The 14587-nt window shown below is 36.0% G+C and overlaps 1 protein-coding gene across 4 annotated transcripts in view; it reads right to left on the bottom strand.

Annotated features, from left to right (window-relative positions):
- ACSL6 (acyl-CoA synthetase long chain family member 6) overlaps window positions 1-14587 on the bottom strand; it is a 77750-nt gene that overhangs the window by 36400 nt on the left and 26763 nt on the right. For 2 of the 4 annotated variants that reach the window (XM_044661909.1, XM_044661910.1), the window contains exons 9-10: window positions 4347-4420; window positions 480-557 (exon numbers count right to left, since the gene is read on the bottom strand). In XM_044661909.1, coding sequence (XP_044517844.1) covers window positions 480-557; window positions 4347-4420 — 152 coding nt within the window. Of the gene's footprint in view, window positions 1-479; window positions 558-614; window positions 693-3152; window positions 3154-4346; window positions 4421-14587 lie in introns of all 4 variants that reach the window. The other 2 variants (XM_044661907.1, XM_044661908.1) reach the window with 2 other exon arrangements.

Here is a 14587-nt window from a genome sequence, read left to right as displayed (position 1 = left end):
AGAGTTTTATCCAGGATGTTTCCCTATGTTTGTTATATGAAGATTTGTGAAAATTCTGTCAGAAATGGGGTGAAAATTATACTGAGTTTTCTCTGTGAACTTAGCAATAACTGGTCTAAATCATGCCAACAGGGATTATGATGAAGAAGTTTCCACTGAAGAAGCCATTACTGTTGTAAGGGTGTGGAGGGAGTGGGGATGCACTAGTTTCCCCAGCTTAGGAGATTTGGTCCCAGCATAGTTGCCCCTGTAATAAAGATAGATATCATTTTAGCTATCCTACACCCTACAGAACTTTGACACACACACAGATGATTAGTCCAATGTTTAAGCACTGAAGACTTTCTGACTATGGTACTCAAGACTATGAGACTTTCTGAGTATGGTACATTTTTAGTTCTATGTCACACTGTGAATGATTTCAGTAGGGTTATTCGTTCTTGTCACAGAAGAAGACTTCTCTGATGCTTGGGCCTTACCTGTACCATTCTCTCAAACATGTGTGCTAAAGGCAAATAGGAAATGTGTACATCCTCACAAGTGGGTGACCACTGACTCTGTAAGAAAACAAAAGGAGCCCGAACCAGGCCCAGTCAGTCAGACAGGTGTCTTACCTGTATAACTCTTTCAAACATGTGAGCCAGAGGCAGGAAGGAGATGAGCACATCGTCCTGTCTCGGAAAGATCACTTTCTGCAGGTGAAGGGCATGGGAGACAGAAAGGAAAGAAACACTGACAGGAAGACAACAAGAAAGTCATAAAACAATAAAGAGAAAAATGGTACTAGAAGAGCAAACAGTAAAGATTAAAGGGAAAGAAAGGAAAGAGAAGAGAGAGAAAGCAAGAAAAGTGGAAGAAAATGAGATAGGGGCAAGAGGAGAAAAGAAAAGGAAAAGGAGAAAGACAAGGAGAATGAGAAAGAATTCATAAAGCAGAAGATGCAGAAAAAGGATAGGGAGAGGAGAAGGAAGGGGAGAGAAGAGAAGATGAGTGAAAGAACAAAAAGGCAACAGAGAAGTGAGAGGAGAAATAGGAAAGAAAGAAAATGGATGGATAAAGAGTTAGAAAAGCAGAAAAGGGTAAGGAAGGTTGAGAAAGAGGGGGAAAGAGGATACATGGAGAGAAAAGAGGAGCGAAAGAAAGACACAGAGAAAGAAAAAGAAAGAAACAGAAAGAGCAGTATAGGAAGCGAACTGTTAGGTCACAATGTCAATGACTTTAGGTTATTGGGAGCAGCAAAGAGCAAAATGAAGCACACATAAACCAGTGGAGCAGTATTTCCACCAAAAAAAGCACCACTTTTACGAAGAAATCTGCATCTTACATGGTGCATGGGAACACTAGGCAAAAAGAGCCTTTTGTTTTTTATCATGAAATCACTGAAGATTTGATGCATGAAATCTTCCCCACCCTCTTTATAGGTACTTTTAGATCAAGATGCAGGATTCTTTTTCTATCTTCAGTTTTATTACTATAGTTTGGGAGGGAGAGTTACTTTTCCCCTTTTTCCCCCTGAGCACTTTCTTATTTCTGGCCTGGCAGAATATGTGTTAGAAGATAGTGTCATGGGAATAGACTCAAGATCTCCTTGACCTTCATGATGGGGCATAGATAGAGCTACCTAAAATGTGCAATCAGGTAGACTATAAGAGACAAGATATGCTGGCCAACTAGATACAGTGCTAGCCAACCCTCAGGACCACTCACTGACCGAGGACAATTGTGTTTAATCTCAAAGCCTTTCTGCAGGTTGGGGACATTCTTGTCACACTCAGTTTGAGAGGGTATAGAGAAAGAGGCCAACTGGTAATCCTCTACAGGTTGAGCTTTAATGAATATTCTTCTCTTATGTAACTGGATGAAAACATGCATACACAAATGGATACCTTTGCAGCAACTTTACAGAGAGTTAATCTGATCTCCTATGAGATATCAGAGAGGAAGTAGCCAGTAGCTTAAAGCTAAGGATTTTTATTACACTGTATTGAAAGATATAGCTTTGTGGTTTCATTACAAAAATCTGTTTAATGTGAAACAATCTGTGGGAAGCTTTGAACCTACACTGTAATTAAGGATATTTATTCAAAATAAATGCATATGCCATAGAGGTCAGACTATTATGAAATTAAAAATGTACACATTCATACTCTGAAGCACCACCTTACACCTAGCAGAGTGGCTAATATGAAATAAAGGAAAACAATAGATGTTGGAGGGGATGTGGCAAAATTGGGACACTAATGCATTGTTGCTGGAGTTGTGAACTGATCTGACCATTCTGGAAAGCAATTTGGAATTATGCCCAAAGGGTTTTAAAAGAATACATCCTCTTTGATCCAGCAATATCACTACTAGGTTAGTATCCCAAAGAGATTTTAAAAAAAATGGAAAAGGATCTGTTTGTACAAAAATATTTATAGCTGCACTTTTTGAGGTGGCAAAAAATTGGAAAATGAAGGGTGTCCCTCGATTGGGCAATGGCTGAACAAATTGTGGTATATGATGATGAAGGAATACTATTGTACAATAAGGAATAATGAATTGACTGATTTCTATAAGAACTTGAAAGACCTACATGAACGGATGTGGAGTGAAATAAGCAAAACTAGGAGAACATTATACACAGTAACTGAAACATTGTGGGATGATCATTACATTGCTACTAACAGTAGACAACTCTGAGAGACTTATGAGAAAGAATGCTATCCACATCTAGAGAAAGAACTGGGGGAATAGAAACCAAGAACATATGATTTAGCACTTGTTTATAGGGGTATATGATTTGGGGTTTTGGTTTTAAAAGATTACTCTATTACAAAAATGAATAATATGGAAATAGGTTTTGATTGATAATATGTGTATAATCCAGTGGAATTGCTTGTCAACTCTGGGAGGAGGGAAGGAAGAGAGGAAGGAGACATGAATCATGTAACCATGGAAAAAATTTTAAGTTAAATTAAAAATTTTCAAAAATGCATTCATGCAGCAGCTAGGTGGCACAGTGGATAAAGTGAAGTCAGAAAAACTCATCTTCCTGAGTTCAAATTTGGCCTCAAACACTTACTAATTGTGTGACTCCAGGCAAGTCACTTAATCCAATTTACCATGAGGTTAAAAAAGATACTTAAGTAACCTCCAGCTAGTCACTTAACCCTAATTAGCCTAGCCCTTATAGCTCTTCTGCCTTGGAACTGAGGTTTAGCATCAATTCTAAGACAGAAGAGAAATGTTTTAAATTTTAAAAATACATTTATGCATTTATTTTAAAATCTCCTTAAGGAAAAAATGTATCCATGTATCCCATACATACTGCATCTTAGGAACTTATTGCCTTTCCTATTTCTAAGATGGAAACACTTGTGTTTCCGAAGCTAACACTTGCAGACATCTGCCTTCAAAAGCTATCATTTCACAGACTTTTAAGGCTCTCTCCTTTTTTAATGGTATCCTTCTCTGTTTTGGAATTTTGGCCAAATCTAAATGGAGCTCTGGAATGAGCCAGATTTGATTTATCAAAGATTTAACAAACACATATAAGCAAGTACCTAAGCTATATTATAAGCAAGTGTCTAAGATAGAAGTATTATCTGAGTTGGTGGGAGGTTATTCCCATAACTAAGGATATCCTGTATGGACTGTATGTTTGGTTACTTGCTTTGGCTACTGATTCAGAGCTCACTTCTTATTCTCTACTTGTCCTCTTTTGTGAAAGGCCTTTTCCACAACCTTTGAACTATTACTAGGCACAAATATATAGAGGAACTTTCCCTGGGAAAAAGGGTTCATAACCCCTTTCTCTCTAGGACAAAATTACACCTTGTACCTAGGGAGTAAAGCATTGCTGCTGTTGTTGTATTAAGTTTTAAAATCTAATTTTTAGGACAAAAATGGTATTTAATTTAGGATTTACTTTTAAAAATTCCATCACAAAATAATGATTTCCACAGTTCCTTACTTAAAAAGAGTGATCAAAATAGAAGTTTGAAATTATTAGAAATGCAAGAATAACAATGGACTGCACATATTAACAGTTTTGAATCTGTTTTGTATATACTGACACCAAGCAATGTATGGGAAACAGGTGGGAAATGAATTTTTGGGCTTTATTGGAATAACTACTGGGGTTATGCTTGGAAGATCATTGGGCATTTCCTTTTAAGGCAGAATAAGTCACCATTTGGGGGATTTTACAATTTCACTGATAGGTGAAGGTGGTTTTCCTTAAGTAAGGACCAAAGCACCAGGTTCACAGATGATATCCAGGATTACAAAGTGAAAAGAAACCTGAAAATTCAAGATGTCCTGGATGGGCTCTCTGCCCACATTAGTGATACTGCCATATTCACCTCTGTGACTTTCAGAAAGCCTGAAAAATCAGCAACCACATTCCCATGAGTGAGCATCGCACCTTTCGGGTTCCCTGAGAAGGAAAAAAAAGGTCATGTTAATGGGGAAATCACAGGGCTTCCTCTTTGAGAGCTTCTACACTCTGTAGAAGAATTGTCATACTGTTAGCTATGGCAAATGATATAATTACAAACTTCAGTTCTCTCCTAAAGTCACAAATAGGTGGGCAGCTTGTTCCATCTGCTTAAAGAGCAAGAGGCAGATCTAGACCAAATCTACCTATCATTAACTTAAAGATCATTGACAATATCAAATAATTTTCTGGGAAACAAGAATTATATGAAATGAGTGTTCTTTGTACCCTGTGACGTGAGTGGAGGACAGAGGAAATGGAAATCTGCTGAGGTAGACAACCACAGGCTTGGCAAGGGGCCACACAATGACTTTCCATAGTTCAAGAACCTCAGAGTTTTAGATCTGCTGGAGGTCTTGTTTTGTCCTATTTTCAACTCCCATGTGTGATAGTGCTGAGAGATATGACTTGGATATTTGCCACAGCACAGTTTATAGGGCCTATAGTATCTATGTTTGAACCAGGCAATATACAGGGGTTTTCCCTCTCTTTAGCTCTGGGGAGTTGCAAAAAGAGATTTAGGTATCTGAAGGAATCAATCTGAATAAATGGTTGCCAACAGATTCTTTATCCAAAGCCTGGTCCCATACATAGGAGAGAAGCCTGCCCAGAGAAGATGTGATGGACCAAAGAGCAGGGGAAATATATTCTCTAGAGTGAGCAAAATGCCTTTTTGAGTTATACAGAACTTTACAATTTCAGTTTGTCTGATGTGTTCATAATGTTGTTCTTCCTAAAAAATGGCATTGTACGAAGAACACTGCACTTGGGACCAAAAGACTTGATAACCTAGAAAGCGCTACAAACAAGTGAGCTGTCATTATTTTCATTACAGGTATCACAAGGAGGCACCAATAGATATACATCTGCCCCAATCATCAAGCACAACCTGGAGATATTTCATCTTAGAGCATTCAAACACGTCTGGACAGCATTGTGTTAAATCACATCCAAACTTATACTGCAGGCAAGATCTATTGGCATCTACTTAGGAAACTAGGAACTATAAGAAATAGGATTTGGGGTTTTATTCTTCTAGTGAACCCTGATTTTATATGAATAAATAGCTGGATTTGAAGTTTTGTCTTTGTTCTTTAAAATTCTGGAAATGATTTGCCTTTGAAGATTTTCAGTGACATGGAATTTACTAACCCCAAAGGCAGCCCATGCCACTTTTGGATAGCTTTAATTGTTAGAGTTTTCCTTTTCAACAAGCTTAAGGTTGATTCTTTGTAACTTCTGCCATTTGCTCTTAATGGATCCAAATATCCAAACATAAAGATCCATAATGATCTCAAAAGTCAAGAGACATATGGAAAGAGAATGTTATCCATCTATTCATGAAATGTACCAAAAGTCCCAGCATAGGAAATTCTAGATAGAAGGACAAAAAAGGTAGTCACAGACCTTAGCCATCTCCTTATACACCATGTTATATGTTAACCATTTAGCTACATGCTCCCACACAAGGAATAGTCATTACCAAAGTATTACCTCTGAATTTAAGGGATGTTTCAATTGCAGGTGTGTTGTGCATAAAACTTTAAATGGCTAAACAAGTTGTGGTACATGTATATAATGTAATATTACTGTGTTGAAAGGAATAACATATGTGATGAATGCTAAGAAGAATGAATGAGTCTACCTGAACATTATAATGCAAAGTAAGGTAAAAGGAGCCATGACAACAATGTATAAAATCGCTACAACAATATAAACTGAAAGAACAACCATATACATAAAATCAAAAGTGAATATTGCAAAATAATAAAGCAGAAGCATGGCTTAAAAGAGACATTCCCAATTCAACCCTTTGCAGAGGCAGGAGTTCCATAAGGGTTTCAAATTGCATATATGTTTTCAAACTTTTTTTGATGTATTGATCAATTATATTGATTTTCCCCTTCTTTTTTTCCTTAAAAATACTTTTTGTTTTATGAGATAGCATTCTAGGAGTAGGTAGGGAAAGGATGCAAACTTATTTTTAAAAAAAACTTTGAAAATTTCTTTAATGTGTGCTCTATGCACATACAGAAGTTATTCAAACCAGAACAGTAAATGTCTGGTGACATGCTACATCACAGTTGTCAACATTACAATATTTTACGAAGGACTTCCATTATTTTTAAGAAGTTCCTTTTAGGAAGGAATTTTATACATGTCACCTATTTCAACTCTGTATCAAGAAGAGATCTGCTCTTTCTTCACAAATATCTTTTCCCAAATTAGAGCTAAATACAGACATGTTTTCAGAAACCTGCTTACAAAGAGTCTTTGACTGAAAGTTTCCCCAGTTTTATGAGAGTATGGCCAAATGCTTTCTGAATGTTACTCTTCATTCATGGTTGTTGGAGCTGAACATTCTGAAAATTTTCAAAGAACTCACTCAAAACTTTGGGTGTAGAACAAGGACTTCTGTGAAAAGGGGTACTTCCAGAACATTGAGCTTAAAATCCTGCTGGATTCCTGACAAGATAATCTCAAACAAGACTGTATGTCCTCCTCAATAGAAATTTCACAAACATATATTGAAGTTCCAATTCATCCTGCTATTTCCACAACGAATAATCATTGCATTTGTCCAGTTAAGATTAATCTAGAGTGTTTTCTTCTATAATGTTACTTCACTACATTTCTTTAAGCAGATAGGCAGACCCTACCAATTAATCATTATGGGGAAAATATCAGTAGTTAATAGCACTTTTTACATCCTCAGAATGTATATGAAAATGAGGTTTTTACATCTTCTTTGTCATCTTCAAATATCTTCTGATATTGTCTCGTTCAATACAAGTGTGAAGAAATCAGATAAAAATTCTTTGTTATAAGAGATGTCTCTCTGAGGGGGGGAGTGATGGGGAGAGACACAGGGGGAAATTTATCTTATAGAAAAATCAAAGATATCAATGAAGCTGCATTTTTTAAAAATCAGGTTAATAATTTCAAAGAGTATCTGCTTTTTTCCCATCTATGACTTATAAATAGAAATTCACCAAGTTGTCCTCATTAGTCATAACCTTTCTTCTTTTGGAAATATCTTGCCAATTTTAGCACCTACAAATGACTCTTGGATCTTATCCAGTATTTATAGTAGCCCCCTCCACCATTCTGCAAGGAAGACAATATTCTGTGGAATAGCTGATATTTATGTGTGCTTCTTTTTCTGGAGCATAACCCAAACTTCAAGACGTAGCTGTTACAAGGTCACATGGAGCTCCATGAAACCTCACAAAGTAGGAAATGTTTGTCACTTTCTGGTTTGAGTTCTCTTTCATTTCCATTAGCCATTAGCTTCCCCCTGTTAACCACAAAAAATTTAGCAAATTTATATCTTAAAAGGTATGTTTTCTATTTATAATGAGGTGAAATGGAAATTCTCCAAATTTTTGAAAGGCTCCTGAGTTCTCCCATTAAAAGGCTTTAAATGGACTCTAAGTGACTTTCATTAACTTCTCAACCTAAAATTGTATTTTAAATTTAAAATACACCCTCAGATACTGTCATTTTAATCATAGCTCTGAATTGATCAATTTTATATAAAAAATTGAATCTCTTCTTTTGGCAGGCTAAATTTTATAATAGAGATCAAATTATTTGTTGCTAAAGCCCATAGGGAGTGAGTTCTCTGCCCATCTAATCCTATTCTATGAAGAATATCCTTCTTATGGATGGACTGGTGGTGTTCTGGGTCTGGATACACACACACACACACACATATGCACCCCCATATGGTAGATATGAATATACAGATCCACATTTGTTTAATTATCTGGGTGATTTAAACAAAAAACCCAAGAACCTCCCAGCCTGGTTCTTACACCACTGAACCACCATGGGTTCAAATCTGGTCTCAGATACTTCCTAGCTGTCTGACTCTAGGCAACTCACTTAACTCCCATTGCCTAGCCCTTACTATTCTTCTGCCTTGTAATCAATATATAGTATTGATTCTAAGATGAAAGGTAAGGGTTTTAAAAACCAAAACCTTGAGACTTTATTGACTTGACCACACATAAATGTGCATTTAATTCTCCCGAATATTAATAATAATAAATGTATATATAACACTATGTGCTAGGCATTATATGAAGTGCTTTATAATTTCTTTTCATTTGATTCTCACAACAACCCTGGGATTGTATGTGCTATTATTAATAACCATCTTACAGATGAGGAAACTGAATCAGACAGATTTAAATGGCTTGTCCAGGGTCATGGGAAAAATCTGAGGCCTAATTTGAACTCAGGTCTTCTTGACTCCACATTCAGTACTCTATCCAACACACCATCTAGCTGCCCCATATTAAACACTAAATATGATACTAAGTCTACTTTTCCTACATTTTCATGCAAATAAGCCAATCTTGAATACATGAGATAGCACCATAAGGCTGGTCTGTTTTAACATGTGAGGCTGTATTGTACATAGGAAAGATTACTGGAACCGGAGTCAGAGGACCCAGATTCAAATCCCAGCTCTTCCATTTATTATCTCTGTGACTTTGGGTTTTACCTTCTTTGGCCTTTAGTTTCTTCATCTGTAAAAAAAAGGGTGTTGGACTGGATAACCTCTAAGGCTCCTCACTGTGCCTAATGCATTTTACATAGCCTTTTCAAATTGCATTTGACCATCAATTAAATGGGTGTTTTCTGAATAGAATTCAGACAAAAGGCAAAATTGAAGAAACTATAAAAATCAGTCAGTGACTACAATAAGAGCCTAAAAAAGAAATGCCCAAAGAATAATATGTAAAAGACAATGGCTCTGTTTTCTTTGTAGTTACAAGTTACATTATATCTTAAATCTTCTCTTAAATATATAACAAAGACTAAGGCAGTTTTCCTAAAATGATTGCCTGTTTCTATACCCTCAAAGTGGTTTTCAGTTGAATATGGTTGTTTAAATTAATCAGTTACTTAATATAGGTAAGCTCTTGGGCAAGGCACATTCCTTTTCTAGGCTTCAGTTTTCTTATATGTAAAATGAAGTAGTTGAACTGGAAGATTTCTAGGGTTCTTCCCAGCTCTAAAATGATAACCTTGTGATCCTGGTTGTTATTTTGAAGATAAACATTTTATTTGACTAAATTCTACTCCTTGTTTTTGTGGTTCAGTTGTGCTTGAGTCTTCATGACCCTATAGATAGTAGCAAGCCAGTACCATACATGGGGTTTTCTTGGCAAAGATAGCAGAGTGATTAGCCATTTCCTTTTCTAGTGTATTAAGGCAAAAAGAGATTAAATGACTTGTCTAGGGTTACACAACTAGTAAGTGTCTGAGGCCTGATTTGAACTTAGGTCTTCCTGATTCCAGACCTAGTGATCTACTCACTGAGCAATCTAACTGCTTCCTGTCCAAATCCATTTATGGGGCTTTAAAATTCAAATATAGACAAAGGAAGAAATCCACAGAAGAGGACCCCTTAAAAGTTCTTCTTAGAACTTCATGAACTAATTAATTTGAGGTCTTGCCCAAGAGCTTACCTATATTAAGTAGCTGATTATTAACTGAATTCAATTTTGCCTTTAAAAATACACTTAACTACTGTTTCTTGATCAGCAATGACAATTATTTCCATAGTAATTCAATTGCTCATCTTTCTCCACTGAAGATGACATCACTAGAACATGCTCTGTTGACTTAACAAGAAAACTCACTTACCTCATCTGCATTAGACATCAAAGGGAGAATCAGCAAATTGGAAGAAAACAATTCTTCCAGGATCCAGCAGATAACACCACTGAGTTTTTTCATTCCACATTTAAAGAAAAACTTGGAAGATAATCTACTAGGAGGAAAGGTATATTGCCATGGATATTCCTGGTTATTTTATTTAAGAATTTACCTAGATGCACTGAAGAGGGTAGGTTTACTACTAAATGGGTAGCTCAAAGATTAGACAGAGACAGAGACAGACAGACAAAGATTTTGTCTTTATGGTCTAGTGATATAATACTAATGGCTATAACTAGCATTTATAGAGTATTTTACATTTACAAAGTACTTCATATATGCCAATTCATTTGATCTTCATAATAACCCTGTGAGGTAGGTACTCTTTATTCTAATTTTAGAGATATGGGAACTGAGCAATAGAAAGATTAAGTGACTTGCCTAAAGTCATAGGTGTCTGAGGCAGGATTTGAACTTGAGTCTTCCTGTCTCCAAATCCTATATTCTACTCACCATTATGTTGCTTCTCTTCAGCATCAGTTTTTTGAGAGTGAGTACTCACTTGGTATAGGATGACGTTTACTTGGAGCATTTGTTAGTTTGTTTTATTAGAAGGTTTTAAAAATGCTCTATACACTTGAAAAGGAATAAATCCTTTCTCACACTCCTTTCTTAGAATTTCTAAGTTTCCTGTGATGCTTACTAGTGAGCTTTGAATCTTTTCTGAACCAGGGCATTTCCTGGCCATTTCCAAACCATATCATTTGAACTCTTGCCTCCTTTCTTGTGTTCCTCTCTATAAGGCTCTGGAGTCTGATTGATGAGCTCTCTCCTTAATTTAGTTCATCCTGGTACCACTTCCCAGACATCTCCAAAATAAGCTTTTGTGCTGCTTTCTTCTATATGTTGTGGGGGAATAAACTATCCTGCTTGCCTATAGTCATATCCCTAATACTTAACACAATACCTAGCACATAGTAAGTGTTTTTCTAAGTCATCTTTTCTGTGAAGTTTTTTTTTCTTAATCCCTTATCTTTTAGTGCTTTCTCCCTTCAGAATTTACTTTGTGTTTTCTTATCTATATACATATTTTATCCCTCAGCAAAACCTAAGTTCTTTGAGGGCAGGCATTTTTTAAAAATATTATCATCATCTACACAGTTCCTCTCATTTTTGGAGGGGTGGTTTGGAGCAATAAATTCATTAGTGAGGTGAGGAAATGCCATCTACTGATGCAGATTAGCATCAAATATTACACAATTTATATTCTTAATAGAGTTGGGTAAGAACTGATACTTGAACCCTGACCTATATGGGTTCTGATAATTGCTTTTCTACCCACTTCTCTATATTTCTGTCTTCATAGTAGGCATGCAGTGAACATTTGTTAAATGAATGGAGCAGGAAAGAAGTGGGATAATTTTAAGACCACAGTTCTGCCACAGGCTATGATATCTGGGCGTGGGTCTAATAGTTCCTGCTTTTGAATATCTGACATGATTTGGAATGTCCCTGAGCCAGATATTTTGAAGTGATTTTAACATAAAAAACCACATTATTCTTCTTCTGTATTTTAAGTCTATTGTTCAACAAATGTAACATCCATGGAGCTTATGGTTAGTGCTGTCTGCTCAGCTCCTGCTTCCCCAATTCCAAAGATATATAGTTCTAGGTTCAAAAAATATCACAGTCCTTCGTCTCAACTTGTTTTGAGTGCCCTTGTGGTCTCTGACCAATGTATCTTGAATTTAAGAGCCAGCATTATTTATAAGGAATATAAAATAGAGGCCTTTCCAATAAAGTAAGAATATCCATTATCACTATTACTATTCAATACTGTGCTAGAAACACTAGCTAGAACAATAAAGGGGGAAAAAAAGAAATTGAGGGAATAAACAAAATTAAAGCAAAACTTTTGCTTTTTGTAGATGACATGATCATTTTCCTTATAGAACACTAGAGTCAAACAAATAACTGAAATAATGCCAGCAAAGTTCCATAATATAAAATAAACCCACATAAGTCATTAGAATTTCAGAGGCAGGCAGGTGGCTCGATGGATTAAATGCCAGGCCTAGAGAAGGGAGGTCCTGGGCTCAATTCTGGCCTTGGATACTTCCTAGCTGTGTGACCCTGGGCAAATCACTTAACCTTCATTACCTTGCCCTTGCTGCTCTTCTGCCTTACCAATACTCAGTACTGAATCTAAGATGGAAGGTAAGGGTTTTTAAAATAAAAAGAATATCCATATATTAGCACATAATCTAGCAAGAAGAGAGAGAAAGAGAAATTCTATGTTACTAAATTAAGTTTAACATACTTGGTATTCTACTTTCCATGATACACCCAGGAAGTATATAATTATAAAACACTCTTCACACAAATAAATATAGGCCTAAATAATTATAAAAATATTAATTGCTCATGGTTAAGCAGAGCCAATATATTAAAAAAGACAATATTAACAAAATTAACTTATTCCATGCCATACCAACAAAACTACCAACCGATTACTTTAAAAGGTGGGAAAAATAATAAGAAAGTATATCTGGAAGAACAAAAGGTCAAGAATCTCAGGAGAAATAGGACCTAGCAGCAAGAGATCTCAAGCTACACTACTACACAATAATCCTCAAAACAATCTAAAGAGGGTCTGTAGAATAGATCAGGTGCACCATATACAAAAGCAAACAAACTTAGTAAAAATGACAGTTACTGGGGCAAAAACTTATTATTTGACAAAAATTGTAAGGAAAATGGGAAAGATGTCTGATGGGAACTAAATACAGATCAATATCTCACATCTTCAAATTAACACATGACTTGGGTATAAAGAGTAATGCCATAAACAAATCAGAGGAGTAAGGAAGATAATTTCTATCAGATCCTTGGAATAGAAGAGTTCATGATAAAACAAGAGCTAGAAAATAGCATAGATGGCAAAATGGGTAATTTTTATTGTGTAAAATGTAAAAGTTTGTGTAAACGCAAAACCAATTCATCTAAAATTAGAAGAGAAACAAGTAAATGAAAAAAATCTTTGCAGCAAATTTCTCTGACCAGGGTAATGCTTCAAGTTAAGACTGTGAGGACTACTAATCAAGTTCTTACTCAGCTATGGGTTAGACTAGAAGCTCTTGGTGGCCCTTCTAATTATGAGATTCTGTGATTTGCCCAAAAAGCATGAGGCAATGGAATGTTGGTTCTGGAGTCAAAGGACATGGATTTGAATCTTGCCTCTACCACTTGGATAAGTTACTTAGCTTTTTTGGATTTTAGTAAAATGTGGATGTTACCTTAACATACATTTCACTTTTAAATCTTTTTCATAGCTAATCAGTAGTAGAGTTCAGTCTCCTGTCTCATGGTCCAGCACACTTATAAATACTTCTTTTAGTATTTTCAAGGATCCATAGTTTAATTAGTGAGGATACTCCTTCAAAGGTTGTAGTAGTTCTATACCTATGAATAGCTATGTCCAAAAAAAAAATCATATATAATTTGTCCCTAATCTCTCCTTGAAGTCTTTTCATCTTGGTATAATACCGTGAAAATATCTTATAACTTGTTTTCAAGATATCAAATTACCTACAAAGCTTCCTAAAATCACTCTAAAATTTAGGTTTATATCTTAAAATGTAAGATCCTAGAAGATAAAGGTCATTCTGGCCCTAAGGTCTTTTTAGCATTCAGCAGTGTGTAATTTAATTAACTCATCAGAAGAGACAGAAACATCACTCTTGGCACACAAAAACAAATAATGTAAGCACAGATGCTTGAAATACTGATGTGTCATCACCTAAGGGGTGAGACTAAGGGCAGTCTCTGAGTCTTGAGTCTTGAGTCTTTGGCATTATCCAAGAATCTGCAAAGAAGTAAGGAGATGGGCTTGCCAGAGAAGGAGGGCAGTTTTTATGCCTGAAAAGTCAAGTCCTTTCAAATATCAGTGGAATTGGTGAGGAAAAACCAGGCTATCAGCTATTTATTATTAACTGAAAATAGCTGGAGGAAGGAGAAATGATGTTCCTGGTATCATGAAATCAGTATGTGAATATGTTTTAGAAAAAAGCTGTTGGGGGCAGCTGGGTGGCTCAGTGGAATGAGAGTCAGGCCCAGAGATGGGAGGTCTTGGGTTCAAATTTGACCTCAGACACTTCCTAGCTGTGTGACCCAGGGCAAGTCACTTAACCCCCATTGCCTACCCCTTACCACTCTTCTGCCTTAGATACTAAGTACTGGTTCTAAGATGGAAGGTAAATTAGTTTTAAAAAAAAGCTGTTAATCATTGTACAAAAGTATGGTATTTTTGCCATCTTTTTGTCTGAAACTCCCCATGAAGTTTATTGCTTGTTCTTATTCACATTCATCTCTTCCTTCCCATGACCCTTATCTTCTGCACCATATTTGATCATTCACAGTCTTCTTTTCTTCTTG

Source organism: Gracilinanus agilis, chromosome 2 (assembly GCF_016433145.1).
Source record: "Gracilinanus agilis isolate LMUSP501 chromosome 2, AgileGrace, whole genome shotgun sequence".
Lineage (NCBI taxonomy): Eukaryota > Metazoa > Chordata > Mammalia > Didelphimorphia > Didelphidae > Gracilinanus > Gracilinanus agilis.
This window is presented reverse-complemented; position numbering and strand designations above follow the sequence as displayed.